The 20941-nt window shown below is 38.0% G+C and overlaps 1 protein-coding gene across 1 annotated transcript in view; it reads right to left on the reverse strand.

The window, feature by feature from the left end:
- mrps9 (mitochondrial ribosomal protein S9) overlaps positions 1 to 20941 on the reverse strand; it is a 107540-nt gene that overhangs the window by 982 nt on the left and 85617 nt on the right. Inside the window, exons 7-10 of the mRNA XM_039743882.1 lie at positions 15917 to 15992; positions 10542 to 10710; positions 2821 to 2929; positions 734 to 903 (exon numbers count right to left, since the gene is read on the reverse strand). Coding sequence (XP_039599816.1) covers positions 734 to 903; positions 2821 to 2929; positions 10542 to 10710; positions 15917 to 15992 — 524 coding nt within the window. The remainder of the gene's footprint in view (positions 1 to 733; positions 904 to 2820; positions 2930 to 10541; positions 10711 to 15916; positions 15993 to 20941) is intronic.

The following is a 20941-nucleotide window of genomic DNA, read 5'->3' on the forward strand; positions in this document are numbered from 1 at the left end:
AGAATATGCTTCATACTTGGGCATATCCAGGATGCTTAAACAAACAAGATAAATTCAACCCATCCAATTTCACAGACCAACACCAAATAATCCCAAGGTACTCCAGTTGTGCACACAAATGTAAATGTAACCATGGGGGTAAGGTCTACAATTCAAATGCTTGTTCATGTTTGAGTGCATTCCTTTTTCATTCACAAGAGCATTTTATGGAAGTGGTTTACTTAACAATATTTCAGTAAAATGCATGTGCATTGGATATTTTAAGCATACGACTGGACTTGACATGTGGATTAAGACACTGTGAAGTTTGGATATTGCTTGCTACTGTCCAGTGTTACTCACCACAGACCCTTTTACATCAGAATTATTTTTCTCTCTCTTCTGCATGAAATTAAACATTTTACTGGGTAAGTTGCACAATTAAAAAAAAGACACAGTGGCTCATGCTGCTGCCTCGTAAAACCAAAATCTTTGTTACGAATTTAGGCTCAAATAATGTGGCGTTGATATGTTCTGCTTTATTTATGCATAATTGGTGACTGTAGACTAACTTGCAGGAGTGAGTGAGAGAGATTGTGTGGCCTGTGATGATGTACTAGAGGCCTTGGTCCTGGGTTGGTTCTTACTTTGTTCATATGATTGCATTAATTTGTAAACTTCTCATTTTGCTTAATTTATTTTGATTGCTGTTCTAGGTCAGAAGATATTCCCCTGTATTAATATCTCTTCTTACCTTGTCTCAGTGACTCAGCTTCAGTCTCTGTTACTAAGCTAAGCAAAGCTCTAGATGCAGCCAATCGAATTGCACCAGCTTGGGATGACCTGCCACTTCCTGAGACTGTGCAATCCATATCATATTGACCAAGGCGATTTAAAAACTGGAAGGGAAACATTAACTGCTCTCTAGAGTGGGAGAAAAAAAAGCAACACAGTGGAACAGACAGAACACTGAGGCATGAAAAAACATTAACTTGCTAGTCTAGACTGGAAAATTATATAAAAACCTAAATAGCCTGTGGTTAAAAGGTCAAGAGGTTAAAGATGACGTAGATATTAAAAAAAAAAAAAATCCTACGACTACTGAAAAAGGGCTCACATAGGTTTGAAATGTATCCGTTGTGCCTGTGCTCCAATTTTTAAAAAGTCATTTCTGTTTAGCATTTATTTTAGTAAGAAGGACTCTGTATTGAAGACATATGCACAACCATTAAACCCAGTGTCTGACAATAAAAAATTATGGAATTATTCATATTATAACTAATACTCTCTAGGCTAATATATACATTTTTTTTTTAATTTTACAAGGCTCAGTTTCCAGACCTAACTGCTTGAAGCTTTCACATTTTAAAATAGTCTTCAGCAATCAGTGCATTTCCCTGCACTTTAATAACCCGGTTATTCACAGAGACCTTGTTTCCGAAATGCCATGTAAACTCATATTCTGGTTAGAGGAACTGGGCTATTGGTCTCTAAGAAACCTGGATAATTAGACACAGATTTCTCCGTGAGTAAGCCAAGTATTTTGCCATAAAAACCTTGCACCATGCTACTGTTATGGTTTTTTGTTGTCTGCGCATGTCCGTGGCACTCTGTTCACCTGCTGTGCTACGCATAAACTTTTAGCGGCCACAGGAAAGAGAAAGTAGAACAATCCACAAGATAAATTTCCCCGAGACAAAATCTTGGGCTACACATTATTCTTATTGTAGACTCAAGGGCACAGAGACATATTTTTTCAAAATTGGGTTCTTGTTTACTTTTTAGAGCTTATTTGGGGTGAGAAACTGCAAAAGTGACATTATTATACTTAAATATACTGTCTGTCTAACTGTGGACTGAAGGAGTATGTCTAAGTAAAGAAATTTTTATTTTAAATCAAAAAAAAATTTAGTAGGCCATTCAAGTTTCAGTTTCAAAATTCATCATTTAACGTTCTCTGAAAACTCTTTCCATCAGGCCACACTACCGTTCAGCAAATCTCTTCTGTGAAGAGCAGAAAACCACAAACCCACGCTTGATTGCCATCTCATTAACAACGAATGCCTGATTCAAATTATGTTTCCAAGTGAGGCACACATTATATACATCCTTCAAATTATTTATGCAGTATGTTCAATAAATAATATGATAATGTACAATATTTGGAGTACTAGCTGTTTAATCAGAATACCTGTATCATTTATTATGACTTAGTTAACCTTTAGGAGGCAGGCACACAGGACTACAATTAATTTCAAAGGGTCAAAATCTTTTTTCTCCTAATTGCATATGTACGGAGAAAATGTTGATTATTTAAAGTATCATGGAGAACATATCTGTAAGGATGCATGCAATTTTTACATATTTCAGCACAATTAAATGTATTCACTAAAAACATTTGTTCCTAAATCTGAATACATTAATTAATGATATGTTGAAAAACAGTGTAAAAAGAACTTCAAATTCATTTACTACCATCAGTCAGAATTACCATCATATTTAAAATATTTTAAGCAAAGAATAATAAAATATGCTTTTGGCAAAAATTAAAATCCCACATTGGCACTGAGGAGTGAACACTGAAAATCTGGTCATAGTTTTCCCAACATAAGCATAAAATGGCATGCATTTAAGGTGGCAGACTATGTTAACAAAATTAAGTTTGCTGTTAGAAAAAGTCAACTGATAAATCAGAATCTGAGCTACAAAACCTCAGTTTTACTGCATAATATTTATACAAAAAAAACAAAAAAATTCTTTACATTTGTTTCCTTTAACACTAGTACATTCTAATACAAACTAATACAGTTTTTTTTTTTTTACTTACATAGATTAACTCACCTGTCTTGTAGCACTGGAAAAAAGTTCAGATAGTTCAGTCCATTTACAGTTATTCTTCCAGATCCATTGCAATGAAGTATGATTTTTGCATTGGCGGTCTTTCTTCTCCCTACCAAATGAAAATGTTTACGTTTATTACATATACACAATATTTACAAAGATTGTGTAAGTTGACAACGGTATAATGAAAATTATGTATTTTGTATTAAAGAAAAAGAAAAGAAAAAAAAAAACAAGCAAACAATGCTAGAAGCAGCAAGCCCGGCTACATTTATACAAGTTGGCTAGTTTTAATTAACTCAGCAAGAAAAAATCTTTAGAACAAGATTTTGGCTGTTAATAGATTCAGTTCTTTTAATACAGATGTGAAAGACTGAGTAGGTAATCTATGTTCTCATGTAATCCTAGTTACAAATGATGAGTTTGAGTTGACTCTGTAGTCAATACTTTCACAAACTTGTATGCTGTGTATTTATTATTTTGTGACTAGAAAGAAGTATTGTGCCCGTCTACCATAATATGAAGGATACATTCTATAATTCACAGTATTTAAATAGAATATCAACTTTCAAAATTATACAACAAGCAGTCATGTATAAAATACAGTGTAATGGATGGCCAGTTTCATATTTCGGCCCTCAACCCCAGGCTGCTAGGAGGAGCTCTCCCGAGAGCAGGTACGGGCCCCGAATTCCAGCACGGCCTCATGGACTATGTAGTTTTTATGCACAGCCCTGCTGGATACATTAGGGGTCACTGGGAGTCGCTGTTGGGAGGCTAGTGGACTCGCTTGTGCACTATGACCCGGAAGTTCGTCACAGGAAGAGCGATGGGCTTCAGGGATGAGGAAAAGCATTGTTTACCCTGACCCGGAAGGAATAAGGACTTGTGGACTGTTGGATTGGGAACACTTCTGGGTCAGGAAGTATAAAAGGACTGTGGGAGCTCCCAGATGGCGAGCTGAACTGGGTGGTAGGAGGGCAACGCGTCTGGGAGTGGAGGATTGGTTTATTGATTTATTATTAGAGTATTGTGATTGAGTAGTGTGGAGTGGAAAATGCTTAGTGCACCTAATTATTGTAATAAACATAATTATTGTCTTTTACCTGGTGTTTGACGTGGTACCTGAGGGTTCAAGGGAGCGATAGCGCCCCCTACTGCGACAACAGCTAACAACAAATTAGCTATCTTTGAAGTAATCATCTTAAAAAATTGCATTACTTGGAATGATATTAGTTTAATAACTGCACCTATTCAATTTTCTTCACTGGCTTGAGAAAACAGTTCAAGACTGATTCAGTCAGATGTACTAAATAATGCTGACAATTCAAGTGATCTCCTGGTGAACATACAGTGCATCCGGAAAGTATTCACAGCGCATCACTTTTTCCACATTTTGTTATGTTACAGCCTTATTCCAAAATGGATTAAATTCATTATTTTCCTCAGAATTCTACACGCAACACCCCATAATGACAACATGAAAAAAGTTTACTTGAGGTTTTGGTAAATTTATTAAAAACTACCAAAATACCCGCGATTCGCAGCGGAGAAGTACTGTGTTAAAGAAGTAATGAAAAAGAAAAGGAAACATTTTAATAATAACGTAACATGATTGACAATGTAATTGTGTTGTCATTGTCATGAGTGTTGCTGGCATATATATATATATATATATATATATATATATATATACATATATATATATATATATATATACATATATATATATATATATATATATATATACACATATATATATATATATATATATATATATACATATATATATATATATATATATACATACATACACACACACACACACACATATATATAAACATATATATACACAATAGAAAAATACCCGCGCTTCGCAGCGGAGAAGTAGTGTGTTAAAGAAGTTATGAAGAAGAAAAGGAAACATTTTAAAAATAATGTAACATGATTGTCACTGTTATGTAATTGATGGATTTTTTTCTCCCTAAATAATAAAAACCATCATTTAAAAACTGCATTTTGTGTTTACTTGTGTTATATTTGACTAATTGTTAAATGTGTTTGATGATCAGAAACATTTTGTGTGACAAACATGCAAAAGAATAAGAAATCAGGAAGGGGCAAATAGTTTTCACACCACTGTATATACATATATATATATACCAGCTCTTGGCGGAGAAATAGTGTGTTAAAGAAGTTATGAAAAGAAAAGGAACATTTTAAAAATAACGTAACATGATTGTCAATATACAGTAATTGTTTTGTGAGTGTTATGAGTGTTGCTGTCATCAAGGATTTGATTTTTATTATTTCTTTCAATCAGGTTCGTATTTGTAGGATGTGTTGTGTTCAAGTTGCATTCCGTGTTTGTCAATCGTTGTAAAGATAACAGGCTTCATTCATCAATTTGTTTTTTACTGCATCAATAAACAGCTCATATTCCTCTTTATCTGAGACGTGACACACTGCATGCACAGGTTTTTTTTTTACACTGTCTTCCTTTAGCGGAACATTGACTTTTTCCACTGTGTGCTTTGTTTCCGCAGTAGCTGCACTTATGAATATGCTTGTATGTATCACACGCTTCATATTTTTTTGCTGCCTTCTCAATTGTGTAATTCGGTTTTTGTTCAGCCCTCTTTGGAACTGTTGCTTTTTTTCTGTGCACTGCGTCATTTCATGTGAGCGCCGGTGTACATGCATCGAAGGTTCACAGCTGTGCTGGTGCCATCTCGTGCGATGTCCACGGCGGTATTTAATGTTAGCTAAGACCCGGCACTTAAAAGTTTCTCTCGCAGTTTCGCTGAGTTTGTGCCAAACACCACCCTGACCATCTCATCTTCCTCTGCATAAGCACAGTCCTTCACCCGCGAATATTTAGCGGCAGTGTTTCTATTGGATTGCCGCTGACGGACGGCCTTATATGGGCAGGCACTAAATTACGTGGAGGCGAACTCCGCCTCCCACGGCATCGGGCAGAAGTCCATTATAGTATATGGACGAAAAAATAGGTTCCAGTTATGACCATTACGCGTAGAATTTTGAAATGAAACCTGCCCAACTTTTGTAAGTAAGCTGTAAGGAATGAGCCTACCAAATTTCAGCCTTCTACCTACACGGGAAGTTGGAGAATTAGTGATGAGTGAGTGAGTGAGTCAGTGAGGGCTTTGCCTTTTATTAGTATAGATAAAAAACTGAGAAATCACATGTACATAAGTATTCACAGCATTTGCTCAACACTTTGTCGATGCACCTTTGGCAGCATTTACAGCCTCAAGTCTTTTTGAATATGATGCCACAAGCTTGGCACACCTATCCTTGGCCAGTTTCACCCATTCCTCTTTGCAGCACCTCTCAAGCTCCATCAGGTTGGATGGGAAGCCTCGGTGCACAGCCCTTTTAAGATCTTTCTACAGATGTTCAATCGGATTCAGGTCTGGGCTCTGGCTGGGCCACTCAAGGACATTCAGAGTTGTCCTGAAGTCACTCCTTTGATATCTTGGCTGTGTGCTTAGGGTCGTTGTCCTGCTGAAAGATGAACCGTCGCCCCAGTCTGAGGGCAAGAGCTCTCTGGAGCAGGTTTTCGTCCAGGATGTCTCTGTACTTTGTTGCAGTCATCTTTCCCTTTATCCTGACTAGTCTCCCAGTTCCTGCCCCTGAGAAACATCCCCAACACATGATGCTGCCACCACCATGCTTCACTGTAGGGATGGTATTGGCCTGGTGATGAGCGGTGCCTGGTTTCCTCCAAACATGACGCCTGGCATTCACACCAAAGAGTTAAATCTTTGTCTCATCAGACCAGATAATTTTGTTTCTCATGGTCTGAGAGTCCTTCAGGTGCCTTTTGGCAAAGTCCAGGTGGGCTGCCATGTGCCTTTTACTAAGGAGAGGCTTCTGCCTTGCCACTCTACCATACCAGGCCTGATTGGTGGATTGCTGCAGAGATGGTTGTCCTTCTGGAAGGTTCTCCTCTCTCCACAGAGGACCTCTGGAGCTCTGATCATTGGGTTCTTGGTCACCTCCCTGATTAAGGCCCTTCTCCCCCTATTGCTCAGTTTAGATGGCGGGCCAGCTCTAGGAACAGTCCTGGTGGTTTCGAACTTCTTCCACTTACAGATGATGGAGGCCACTGTGCTCATTGGGACCTTCAAAGCAGCAGAAATTTTTCTGTAACCTTCCCCAGATTTGTGCCTCGAGACAATCCTGTCTCGGAGGTCTACAGACCATTCCTTTGCTTGATTTGTGCTCTGACATGAACTGTCAACTGTGGGACCTTATATAGGCAGGTGTGTGCCTTTCCAAATCATGTCCAATCAACTGAATTTACCACAGGTGGACTCCAATTAAGCTGCAGAAATCTCAAGGATGATCGGGGAAACAGGATGCATCTGAGCTCAGTTTTGAGCTTCATGGCAAAGGCTGTGAATACTTATGTACATGTGATTTCTCAATTTTTTATTTTGCAAATTAAATTCGCAAAAATCTCAAGTAAACGTTTTTCACGTTGTCATTATGGGTTGTTGTGTGTAGAATTCTGAGGAAAATAATGAATTTAATCCATTTTGGAATAAGGCTGTAACATAACAAAATGTGGAAAAAGTGATGCGTTATGAATACTTTCCAGATGCACTGTATGAAATGCTACTTAAATGAAACCACTTTTAGAAATGAAACAAAAACAATACATACAGTATATGTTTTACCAAAATAAATGGCAAAGCTCCATTCACACACTCAAAATTTAAAAATCACATTGCAATTACCGATTCTGTTTTTCCTTATTTATTTATTTGAAATAAGACTATACTTCAACACATCATTGTTCTTTCTAATTGGCTGAAGTTGTGAGGTGACACAGGCAAAGAGTGAGCAGCTTTTGCACTGCTGGGACTTCTAAAGATATGGTGGGGAACGGAAATGCAGAGATAAGAGACGGAATGTGATAGATGAATGAACATTCTGAGACTTAAGACTTGTACTGCACTGTAATACATATGATGAATGCATAGAAAACTTCTGTAGGTGTAACAGAGACCAAGGGGATATATCCATGCACAATTCAGTCAGAAGGGGCATGTTTTTTTGTTTGAATAAAGGAAGCAGGAAAGTTGGAAGTTGGAAAAAAAAAATCTAGTGAAAATCATATGCATGAATGAGTGATCTGATATTGAAGTTCCACTGTACTGTACAAGATGAGGTCTTGAGATTGTACATTGTGATATTAAAGACATGTGCAGTATATATGAATGTTTGAGTCCAGCTGCTCTATGGGAGGGTGTTTTGGAATGTTCCTTTTAATACTACTAGCGAAAATATATGAATAAAGAACCACTTGTGGACTAGTATAATATTTTGGACAAATCTTACATTTGGTTCCATATTTGTTAATAGATATGCTGAAAAATATTTATCATGCTGCATTTTTTTCAACAAGTCAATCTTTTGGCTAAAAACGTGTTCCTAGTTACACATTTTTTGGTTTAACATTACAAACATGAACCATCCCATCAGTTCCTGATGTATTATTTGATTTCTATTACTGTCAACGGCTGTTGTCTGTTTCTTGAAACATACATATTATGAAATAATAATAATCAACAACCATCAAATGAAATTACAGGAAATGCAGAGAAAATGCCACACATAATGAAAGTTATTATCATCAGGTACGAGCCAATTTACCATCTCAAGTAAAACGTTTAGCTAGTACAGCAGAAAGGTCAGCACCAATGTAGGAAAAGAAAGTTTAAAAGAGATGTTGTGAATTAAATGCAATAGGAAAGTTAGATATCCAGACCTATACATTTTTATAAAATTTAAATCCAAGTTTTAATAGTAGGTGCCCTTTTTGAAACCCACAATATGACAAAGCTTTTGATGTCACACTTTATTTCACGGAAGATGATTTCTCTAGATCCTCATATTTTGGGCACATATACAAAGTCATTAGAGTTGTCATGTCTATCTGTCTGCAGTGCCCAGTGGACTGATGTTGATGAAATTTGGTACACTATTCATCACAGAACATTATCAGGAAAGAAAAATGTTCATTTAGATATCCTGAATAAACTGCAACATACAAATTTTACACATTTTAAAAACTCCCACTTAAAGGCACTGATGAATTTTCAAATTTGCCTTTCTTATAATGCAGAAACATTGTGTGCAACTTAAATAATGGATTAGTTTACCATTTCAAATTTACCATGAAATAGGTTACTTCAATTTGTATATTCTGTAAATTTCCTTTTTTTTTGTCTGTCTGCAAAACATAGAAACACCTACGGTGTTGTGTGTGCAGCAGCGGTTTGTGCCTGAAGCCTGTAGAACAGCAACAGAGCAAACCTACAACGCCAGCTCATTTTTTCTGCTGCTAGGTACGTTACACAAACTTTGTGATGGTAAAAGTAAAAAAAATGCAAGCAACTTAACTTATTTAGAAAAGAACAAAGAGAAACTACCTCATTAAGAGTGACTCTGTGACTTATTATGCATATAGTCAATAAAAATCTACTCATTATGCTATCAATCAATGTTTCGGTGACAGAATAATTTGTCAGCAAAAGGCCAAAATGATCTGCTATCCATTATGTTCTGCTGCAGCAATTTTAACTTGAGCCTAACATAGCTTTTAACTCTACTTCTTTCAAAAATGTTTAAAAAACCTTAACTAAAATTGGTCATATGCACTGAACAAACAAAATCTAACCATAGTACAACAAATAAATGCCATTTTTACATAACTTGAATTTGAGCCCAAATAGGCTTGTGGTGGCTAATTCTGTTTTTAACTGTTAATTTTAAAATGTTATTAAAATATTTTTATGTATCCTAATAACATGTAATTTCATTAAATCATTACTGTTATTTTTGGAAATGACTCATGACAAAATAGTGAACAAAATTGTGGTGACTGACTCTTTAACACTAGAATTACCAGAGCCTACGAAAAAACTCGTAAATCCGTCCCACCTTAAATCGCTTCTTAAAATCGTTCACAGCTCACCACCAGCGTCTTTTGTCATCTAAATGTGCCGATAAAAATCAGGCTGCAAGCAGCCGGCTATTCCATCCCCCCACTGACTTAGAACGTGCACAAACTTCTCCCAGCTCATGCCTTGATTGATTTTCTGGGAGTGAAGTGGAGTTTTAGAGTGGAAATAATAGATCGTTGTTTGGAACACACGCATTTCATGTCTGTTCCGTTTCTACAGTAATCTGTGTAAACACATTGTTAAAACAGAAGCGTTTTTTATATTCTACTAGTTTGTGGCAGTTGCAGAATAATAGCATAACTAACTGCATGTCAGCAGCATCGTGGTGTGACTTCTAACAGTATCCTTTGTATTTATTTTTATCTTATTTAGGTTTTGTGTATAAAAATATATGCAGAAGAGTAACTACATTGGCAGCGTGGTGCAGTGGCTAAGGTTTTGTTCTTCAAACCCTGAGGTTGTGGGTTCAAATCCCACTACTGACACTGTGTGACTATGCACAAGTCAATTGACCTGCCTGTGCTCCAATTGGAAAACTAAAAGAAATGTAATCAACTATATCATAAATGTTGTAAGTCGCCATGACACTAAATAGAAATATTTGGATTGTTTTGCATCAGCATACAATACTTACAAAAATTAAATCATTTCAATTTTTTGTCCTAATTTCTCTTTTCAGATATTACTTACAATCCAAAGCAAAACCAAAATACGAATTGTTACCTTCTCCCTCAATAAAAGCAATCCCTTCTTCATCATACTGCAGTGGCTGAATAACGTGTTTCTTAGACTGTGCTTCAAGCTTCTGGCGAAACTTAAGAATATATTCTTCCACAGTACTGCAGTACTGAAGACACAATATTCTTTCCATCAGCTGAATAAATCTTCTGTACTATGGGGAAACAGTTGTAAAAGTAAAGTCATTTGAGAGGACAATGAATTATAAAATTAATAAGACACGTAACTTACAGATTTTTTTTATGTACAAACCGGATTCCAAAAAAGTTGGGACACTAAACAAATTGTGAATAAAAACTGAATGCAATGATGTGGAGATGGCAAATGTCAATATTTTATTTGTATTAGAACGTAGATGACAGATCAAACGTTTAATCCCAGTAAATGTATCATTTTAAAGGAAAAATATGTTGATTCAAAATTTCACGGTGTCAACAAATCCCAAAAAAGTTGGGACAAGTAGCAATAAGAGGCTGGAAAAAGTAAATTTGAGAATAACAAAGAGCTGGAAGACCAATAAACACTAATTAGGTTAATTGGCAACATGACTGGGTATAAAAAGAGCTTCTCAGAGTGGCAGTGTCTCTCAGAAGCCAAGATGGGTAGAGGATCATCAATTCCCACAATGTTGCGCAGAAAGATAGTGGAGCAATATCAGAAAGGTGTTACCCAGCGAAAAATTGCAAAGACTTTGCATCTATCATCATCAACTGTGCATAACATCATCCGAAGATTCAGAGAATCTGGAACAATCTCTGTGCGTAAGGGTCAAGGCCGTAAAACCATACTGGATGCCCGTGATCTCCAGGCCCTTAAACGACACTGCACCACAAACAGGAATGCTACTGTAAAGGAAATCACAGAATGGGCTCAGGAATACTTCCAGAAACCATTGTAAGTGAACACAATCCACCGTGCCATCCGCCGTTGCCAGCTGAAACTCTACAGTGCAAAGAAGAAGCCATTTCTAAGCAAGATCCACAAGCTCAGGCGTTGTCACTGGGCCAGGGATCATTTAAAATGGAGTGTGGCAAAATGGAAGACTGTTCTGTGGTCAGGCGAGTCACGATTCAAAGTTCTTTTTGGAAATCTGGGGCGCCATGTCATCCGGACCAAAGAGGACAAGGACAACCCAAGTTGTTATCAGCGCTCAGTTCAGAAGCCTGCATCTCTGATGGTATGGGGTTGCATGAGTGCGTGTGGCATGGGCAGCTTGCATGTCTGGAAAGGCACCATCAATGCAGAAAAATATATTCAGGTTCTAGAACAACATATGCTCCCATCCAGGCGTCATCTCTTTCAGGGAAGACCCTGCATTTTTCAACAAGATAATGCCAGACCACATTCTGCATCAATCACAACATCATGGCTGCGTAGGAGAAGGATCCGGGTACTGAAATGGCCAGTCTGCAGTCCAGATCTTTCACCTATAGAGAACATTTGGCGCATCATAAAGAGGAAGGTGCGACAAAGAAGGCCCAAGACGATTGAACAGTTAGAGGCCTGTATTAGACAAGAATGGGAGAGCATTCCTATTTCTAAACTTGAGAAACTGGTCTCCTCGGTCCCCAGACGTCTGTTGAGTGTTGTAAGAAGAAGGGGAGATGCCACACAGTGGTGAAAATGGCCTTGTCCCAACTTTTTGGGATTTGTTGACACCATGAAATTCTGAATCAACATATTTTCCCTTAAAATGATACATTTTCTCAGTTTAAACTTTTGTTCCGTGATTTATGTTCTATTCTGAATAAAATATTAGAAGTTGGCACCTCCACATCATTGCATTCAGTTTTTATTCACGATTTGTATAGTGTCCCAACTTTTTTGGAATCCGGTTTGTATTATAAAATGTTCTGAAACTGATACGAATAAAAAGAAGCAAGCACAGGCAAATAAAGCAGCAGTACCAATTAGTGATGGGAACACTGGCTCTTTTCAAAGCTTCGGCTCTTTTGGATCGGCTCCCTTTAAAGAGCCGGCTCTTACGACTCCTAAATGGCTCTTCGTTTAGTATCACTTGGATGCTTATATTTTAGCCTAATTAAGCAATTATGAATGGTTTGTGTATAAGCAATTTCTTATTCATTGTTTTCAGACATTACGTATTTTTATGCATTTCTTTCATTACAAAAAATACACCGTTACTATTATTTAACATTTTAATAAAAGCTTTAAATGAACAACTTAACACAAAACCTCAGCAAACAAATAAAGGCCAATCTCAACAACAACACAACACTATGACTCTTTGAATAAAAGTTTTTAGGCCAGGAACATACATGGGGTTTAAGGCCTGAACAAAAGTTGTAAATCCAATGTCCTCCACAATGGAAAATGGTTGAAAGTCGCTAGCTATCATTTTAGCCAGCTCCTCATTGGCACTTATTTGTTTGTCTGGCGTCATTTCTTTTGGAATAAATGTGCTTATTTTGGTTTGAACTGAAGACCGTGTTATACCTGCAGTTTTCGGTAAGACAGTGGATGCTGCAGCAGAAGTACTTGTCTCTTTTCCAGGGTCAGTGGATGGCAGGAGAGAGGGCACGCTCTCCTCCAGTTGCACGGATGGGTGGGTGGATCTTATAGCCTATGTCTGTGCAGGTTTGTTGTTGACCCTGCTCTAACGGATATTTTCATATTACAAATTCTGCACTTAGCTTTGCAGTCTCCAATATCATTTAAATGCAGCCAAATGCCGCTTCTTTTTCGGCTTTTACTCATTTCTTTACTCTTCTTTTTTTTTCTTCACGATGCGCTTGCATTTAAATCTGGCTCCTCGACTGTCGCATCGACAGGTACACAGAGCGACACTACCTGGCCTGTACCAACACTCGCTGTCTTCGGAGAATCTGCCCCCCTTCCTTCTTTCACATAGTGGTACGATCCTAGTCCGATGTGTCGTTTATGAACGAGCCGGCATTATGAGTAAATGTTCTGTGTGCCCATATAAATAAAGTCCCGTCCCTGCCAAATGGATTTTCAGCAGAGCTGAGCAGGAGCGGCTGAAGATTCCGCTGTGCTCGACAGGCATCGGCTCCTCTCGTTCGCTTCAAAGCATCGGTTCTTAGAGCCGGCTCGTTCACGAACGACGCATCACTAGTACCAATAGTTATGCAATGCCCCTGATTTGATAAGGTCTCAATGCTGTTTAACCCTTTCATCTCAAATAGACAATAAAATATTAAAACTTGTTTAACACTTACATTTATTTGCTTAGCAAAGTGGAGTAAGAAGCTTGTTATAGTAGATTTGATACCACACAAAGGTCATCACCAGATCTTTATAAGATACCTAACACTAGCCATTTTTGTTAAACAAAATTTAAAAAGTACTGTAATAAAGCACTTTCGAACTATTTAACTTAATATAAAGTCTGTAGATCTTATTTCATAATGCACTTTTATCAGATTTTTACATGTTACTTACAGGGTGGGCCATTTATATGGATACACCTTAATAAAATGGGAATGGTTGGTGATATTAACTTCCTGTTTGTGGCACATTAGTATATGTGAGGGGGGAAACTTTTCAAGATGGGTGGTGACCATGGTGGCCATTTTGGATCCAACTTTTGTTTTTTCAATAGGAAGAGGGTCGGTCATGTGACACATCAAACTTATTGGGAATTTCACAAGAAAAACAATGGTGTGCTTGGTTTTAACGTAACTTTATTCTTTCATGAGTTATTTACAAGTTTCTGACCACTTATAAAATGTGTTCAATGTGCTGCCCATTGTGTTGGCTTGTCAATGCAACCCTCTTCTCCCACTCTTCACACACTGATAGCAACACCGCAGGAGAAATGCTAGCACAGGCTTCCAGTATCCGTAGTTTCAGGTGCTGCACATCTCGTATCTTCACAGCATAGACAATTGCCTTCAGATGACCCCAAAGATAAAAGTCTAAGGGGGTCAGATCGGGAGACCTTGGGGGCCATTCAACTGGCCCACGACCAATCCACTTTCCAGGAAACTGTTCATCTAGGAATGCTCGGACCTGACACCCATAATGTGGTGGTGCACCATCTTGCTGGAAAAACTCAGGGAACGTGCCAGCTTCAGTGCATAAAGAGGATAACACATCATGATGTAGCAATTTCGCATATCCAGTGGCCTTGAGGTTTCCATTGATGAAGAATGGCCCCACTATCTTTGTACCCCATATACCACACCATACCATCAATTTTTTGTTCCAACAGTCTTGGAGGGATCTATCCAATGTGGGTTAGTGTCAGACCAATAGCGGTGGTTTTGTTTGTTAACTTCACCATTCACATAAAAGTTTGCCTCATCACTGAACAAAATCTGCGTAAACTGAGGGTCCTGTTCCAATTTTTGTTTTGCCCATTCTGCAAATTCAGTGCGCCGATCTGGGTCATCCTCATTGAGATGCTGCAGTAGCTGGAGTTTGTAAGGGTGCCATTTGTGAGTAGCTAATATCCGCCGAAGGGATGTTCGACTAATGCCACTCTCCAGTGACATGCGGCGAGTGCTACGCTGTGGGCTCTTGCTGAATGAAGCTAGGACAGCCACTGATGTTTCTTCATTAGTGACAGTTTTCATGCGTCCACATTTTGGCAAATCCAACACTGAACCAGTTTCACAAAACTTAGCAAGCAGTTTGCTAACTGTAGCATGGGAGATGGGTGGTCTCATAGGGTGTCTTGCATTGAAATCTGCTGCAATGACCCGGTTACTGCGTTCACCAGACATCAACACAATTTCTATCCGCTCCTCACGTGTTAACCTCTGCGACATGTCAATGGCTGTAAACAAAGAGAAACTTGTAAATAACTCATGAAAGAATAAAGTTACGTTAAAACCAAGCACACAATTGTTTTTCTTGTGAAATTCCCAACAAGTTTGATTTGTCACATGACCCTCTTCCTATTGAAAAAACAAAAGTTGGATCCAAAATGGCCGACTTCAAAATGGCCACCATGGTCACCACCCATCTTGAAAAGTTTTCCCCCTCACATATACTAATGTGCCACAAACAGGAAGTTAATATCACCAACCATTCCCATTTTATTAAGGTGTATCCATATAAATGGCCCACCCTGTATATCAAAATTATAATAAGAGTTTATGTCCATAAAATAACTCCAATTATAGCAAAACAGTAACATTTAAAACTAGGACTGCGTGGTTCCAAACTGAATGACTTCTAAAAGACACCACTAACATTATTTAAATGACAACATGTCAATTGAACATCTACTTTGAGTGTAAAACTATACTTTATTAAAATAAAATAAGATGCAACCTAAAGATTTAACAAACATGTAACTCTTTCATTATATGGTAATTCATAACACCAACAGAAAGAAATAATAATAAGAATAAATTTTATGCGGTACTTACATCATGAGTTGAGATTGACTCAACTAGTAACTCTTCTAACTCTTCTTTAGTAAACCATCTTGTACCAGCCAGATTTCTGTCGTAAAAAAAGCATTAACTAAAGCACTGAATGTAGATAAAAACACAATTTAGGATATATAATAAATATCTTGCAGCAAAAGTAACAAAAATAATTTACTTATTTTTCCTAAAAATGATCCATCTGCTCTTTACTTTAATATTGCTGGTTTCAACTAGGAATGCTCCAATTGATCACATTATATTTCTTTATGTTTAATAAATAATTTTGGGACACAACGTATTACTTAACTAAAATAGGTGGAGCACTGGCAAGTCAAATGACTTGCTCAGGGTCACATAGTGCCAGTATCAGGATTTGAACCCACAACCTCAGGGTTTAAAGTCCAGAAGTCTTAACCACTACACAGAAACTCAGAGTTGTATTTTGTCCTTTAAATTAAAACTGACACTGCTTGAGTTTGGACAGAGATCTTGTATCTATCTATCTATCTAAAATGCTGCAGCTTACACTTTTAATTGGAGGGAAAAAAAAGATTAAAAAAAAATTTGAAATTGCAGCTTAGTAAACTATAGGTTTTTAAAAAGATTTGTACTGTTTTTATTATTTGTTGCTCTGTATCGTACATTTTTGGTAAGAAACAAGTACTACAATAATTAAAATGGTAATCTGAATTTTAGAATTACACCTCAAGAATTACGAATGTCTAGTTGACACATTGAAGAAAGAAAAACAGACCTGTCTAAATCGTATATCTTATCAGCAAAAAGTGGTCGTGCAAGTAATGATTTAAAATGATAAAAATATACTAAGTGCATGTATATTATATCAATATGTATTGCCAATATCAATTAATTGTGTGAGAAAAAAAAAGTATATATATATAGTGTATATTATATATAGTAAGAAAGGCGCTATATAGCATCTGACCCGACACAGATTCACATGGGAGGCATGGGTAAAATAAAACAAGTATTTATTTTTTTTCATATCCTCCGGTGGCGCCTGCGGAACCCCACAGAGCTGCACAGAACTCCAACCATGAAGCCCTGGGGGAGTCCGAGGGACCGCTGCAACCCAGGGAGGCTGCCGTCTAGCATCCCAGGGGAGATACTGCGCTTCCCACCCTTGTCCCCCTGGCAGATGTGGTGAAGGGGCGTCCTGGCCAGGCATGGGCCCCGGCCATCTGTCACTATATTATATATATATATATATATATATATATATATATATATATGTGTGTGTTAGGGAAAAATTCTGAAAACTACTTTTTTTTGTTTTAATTAAGCCTTTTTTCAGATAGGTAAATTACAGAAAAAAATAAACAATATGACAGCTCGTAGTTATAAGAAACATTTTATTTTCTTTTATGCCACAAGTATTATGGATACATATTTCTGTACATATTTAATTAGTCAAAGTATGTATTTTAAGGAAATTTTATTTATTTTAGTACTTTATGGTCACTGAACAATAAGCTAATTATTAGCTGTTAGCTGTGAACCACCCAATCTCACTGCAATTGCACAGGTGGTGAACCAGCTGAAGGTAGGGAAGGCTGCGGGGATCTGTGGTATCCGGGGTGAACTTCTCCAGGCTGGTGGTAAAGCTGTCCTTGTGGATTGCAAGCAATTTGCTTCCATTTAGCAGACAAGTGTCATCCCAACTGACTGGAAAACGGGTCTTGTCATCCCTTTCTGGAAAGAGAAGGATGATCACCTGAACTGCGAAAACTACAGGGGAATAACACTGCTCTTGGTGCCAGGTAAGGTCCTTGCTGGGGTCATTCTCAATAGGATCCGTTATCACTTGCTAACCTACAAGCAACCAGAGAAGTCTGAATTTATGCCTAAGATGTCTACCACTGACCGCATCCCAGCATTGAGGGTTCTTATGGAGCGCAAACACAAATATCAGCAGTTTCTTTGCAGTCTTTGTCAATTTTCATAAATAGCTTTCGACTTAGTTGATCGAGCTTCCCTCTAGGACATCCTGAGACTTTGTGGGATCACCTCAGTGTCACTGGATATCATGGCCGGCTTGTACAATGGTACTGTGTAGAGTGGAGGCAAAACCTCTGCATTCTTCCCAGATGATTCTGGGGCTTGTCATGGGTATGTTCTTGCTCCTACTCTGTTCAATGCTTGCATGGACTGGGTGTTAGGCAAGGTTGTGGGGTCGAGTGGCTGTGAGGCATCTGTTGGTAAAGAAAGATTCACTGATCTTGACTTTGCTGACAATGCTGTGATCTTCTCAGAGTCAATGGAGGCTCTGATTGGGGCTCTTGAGAGATTGAATGGGGAGTCTGAGTGTCTGGGCTTGCGAATGTCCTGGATTAAAAACCAAGATCCAGGCCTTTAATGACCTCTTAGCCACGGAGAGCAGCAGTGTTGGTTGTGGACAGAGTGTCAACCTTGTCGAAGGTTTACTTACCTCGGCAGTGACATTCATGTCTCTGGTGACTCTTCCTATGAAGTCAATAGACAGATTGGGAGAGCATGGGGGGTCATGAGATTGCTGGAAATGAGTGTCTCTGGTGACTCTTCCTATTAAGTCAGTAGACGGATTGGGAGAGCATGGGAGGTCATGAGGTCGCTAGAAAGGGGTGTGTGGCGCTCCCATTATCTATTCAAAAGGACAAAGGTTCAAGTCTTGGTGCTTCCTGTCTTGCTAAATGGTTGTGAGACATGGACGCTATCCAGTGACCTAAGACGAAGAATGGACTTCTTTGATACTGTGTCTCTTCAGAGAATCCTTGGGTGCAGCTGGGTTTGACTTTGTGTTGATTGAACGGTTGCTCACAGAGTCCCAAATGATGCACATTATATGCATTGTGAGGGAGCACCAGTTACAGCACTATGGCCATGTGGCGCATTTCCTCGAGGGTGATCCAGCTCATAAGATCCTCATTGTTGGGGACCTGAGTGGCTGGACATGGCCAAGGAGACATCCACATAATACCTGGCTGCGGCAGATGGATGGTCATTTCTGGAGGGTGGGACTGGACCATTTTAAGCTATATTAAATAATTATTTAATTTATTTTCAATTTATAAAGTTTAAATAATGCACTTTTCTTTTTACTACTGCTACTTTTGAACTGACATGTATAACAAATAAGGTTTACAAATTTTTAATTGGATTGATTACCGCTCTAATATTGAATTCAATGTATTCTTTTAAAGAGCGTTTCCACTTATCAGTATGGTGATAACATTTATTGAAATGTGAAAACAAAGGTGCAAATTTCTTCAAAGATTTTTCTTAGCTAGTTATAGATTGTTTCATTGAATAGAGCAGAATAATGATAAAGTGCCTGAAAATCACTTGAACTGAGTATTACTAAAAGTACATTAAAAGACAACAACATGAATTTGCATTCTTCATTAATATTCAAACCAGAATTTCATAATACATGATAAACTTCAGAGTGCAGTGCAAAAGGTGGCTTACTTTAAAATTAACATTTTAGTTCTCACTGCATGTTTATTGGTCACACTATGGTTAGCACTGTAACCCAACAGTCCCAGAGTGCTGACATTCCCAGACCTGGCACTGCCCAAGTGGAGTCTGCACAGTTAACACTATATCTACATGTTCTGTGGATACCCCAGGTTTCTACCCACATCCTACAAAACCACATATTAGGTTAACTAGTGAATCAAAATATATTTATGCAAGTGAGTGTGGGTGTGTGCACCTTGTTTTACACTGGCATCCAACCTGCACCTGATGCTACCTGGATAAGGACTTGCTTCCTAAAACACTGAACTGGAAAAGAGGATTAAAATAAGGAAGGCTGGATGCAAATGCATTTCTTTTCAGGCCAGAAAGTCTATAATATAATGCAACTGACAATTTTTGTTTTATTTAATTATTTATTTAAGTGTATGAGTGACATGATGGTTTTATGTGAGAAGTGTCTGTACTGTGTAAACGATAGGTACCTTTAAAAATGAATCATTACAAAATTATTAACCTTGGCACTTTAAAAGTTCCCAACAGGCGACATATTAACTGTGGCAATGGATAGATTAATAAACAAAGAATACATTTTTTATACTGAAAATGAAGCTACATTTTAAATGTGCATTCGAATCATAGCTCTCCCTATAAGAATAAAAGGAGAAACTACTTTGTATTGTTTTTATCAGTGTGTTATAATTTCAGTCATCAAAAATGTCAGTTGGTGCAGTTTGCATAGGATTAAGGCTTTGACCAACTATTTTTTTTTAACTGCAGCTTTTTCTGTTCTTCTGATTTGGATTACATTATTTGGAGGGGACTGGTTAAATTTTAATCAGTTGGACGGAATTTATTTTCATCTAGTTCCACAAAACCATCAGAATTCAGAACTATAAAAGCAATTTTATAACAGAACTGGAATTTTTAGATACTTTAATGGGGGTGCCTATTGATGACTACTTTACACATGTTCTTAGTTTTTCATTTTTAATATGAATGTCTATGAATTAACTTTCAACTTCAAAGTAAGATGATGTAGATATTTTTAGGAACACTAATTCTCTTACTCCTCTCCACATGAAGGTCATCTGCAGAATAATTTGTTTTTCTCTTAACCAAAAATTTTTCAATTTGCCTTTTGATTTTTTTCCTTGTCATTGTCAACACATGATGTTAGTTTTATTTCTACATTTTTTTTTTCAGTTTACAGATAACTGTAAATGAACAGGGCGGCACGGTGGCGCAGTGGTAGTACTGCTGCCTCGCAGATAGGAGACCCGGGTTCGTTTCCCGGGTCCTCCCTGTGTGGAGTTTGCATGTTCTCCCTGCGTCTGTGTGGGTTTCCTCTGGGTGCTCCGGTTTCCTCCCACAGTCCAAAGACACGCTTAGGTGGATTGTTGATTGTAAATTGGCCCTAGTGTGTGCTTGGTGTGTGTGTCCTGCGGTGGGTTGGCACCCTGCCCGGGATTGGTTCCTGCCTTGTGCCCTGTATTGGCTGGGATTGGCTCCAGCAGACCCCCGTGACCCTGTGTTCGGATTCAG

The sequence above is a fragment of the Polypterus senegalus genome, chromosome 2, assembly GCF_016835505.1.
Source record: "Polypterus senegalus isolate Bchr_013 chromosome 2, ASM1683550v1, whole genome shotgun sequence".
NCBI classification, from domain to species: Eukaryota; Metazoa; Chordata; class Cladistia; order Polypteriformes; family Polypteridae; genus Polypterus; species Polypterus senegalus.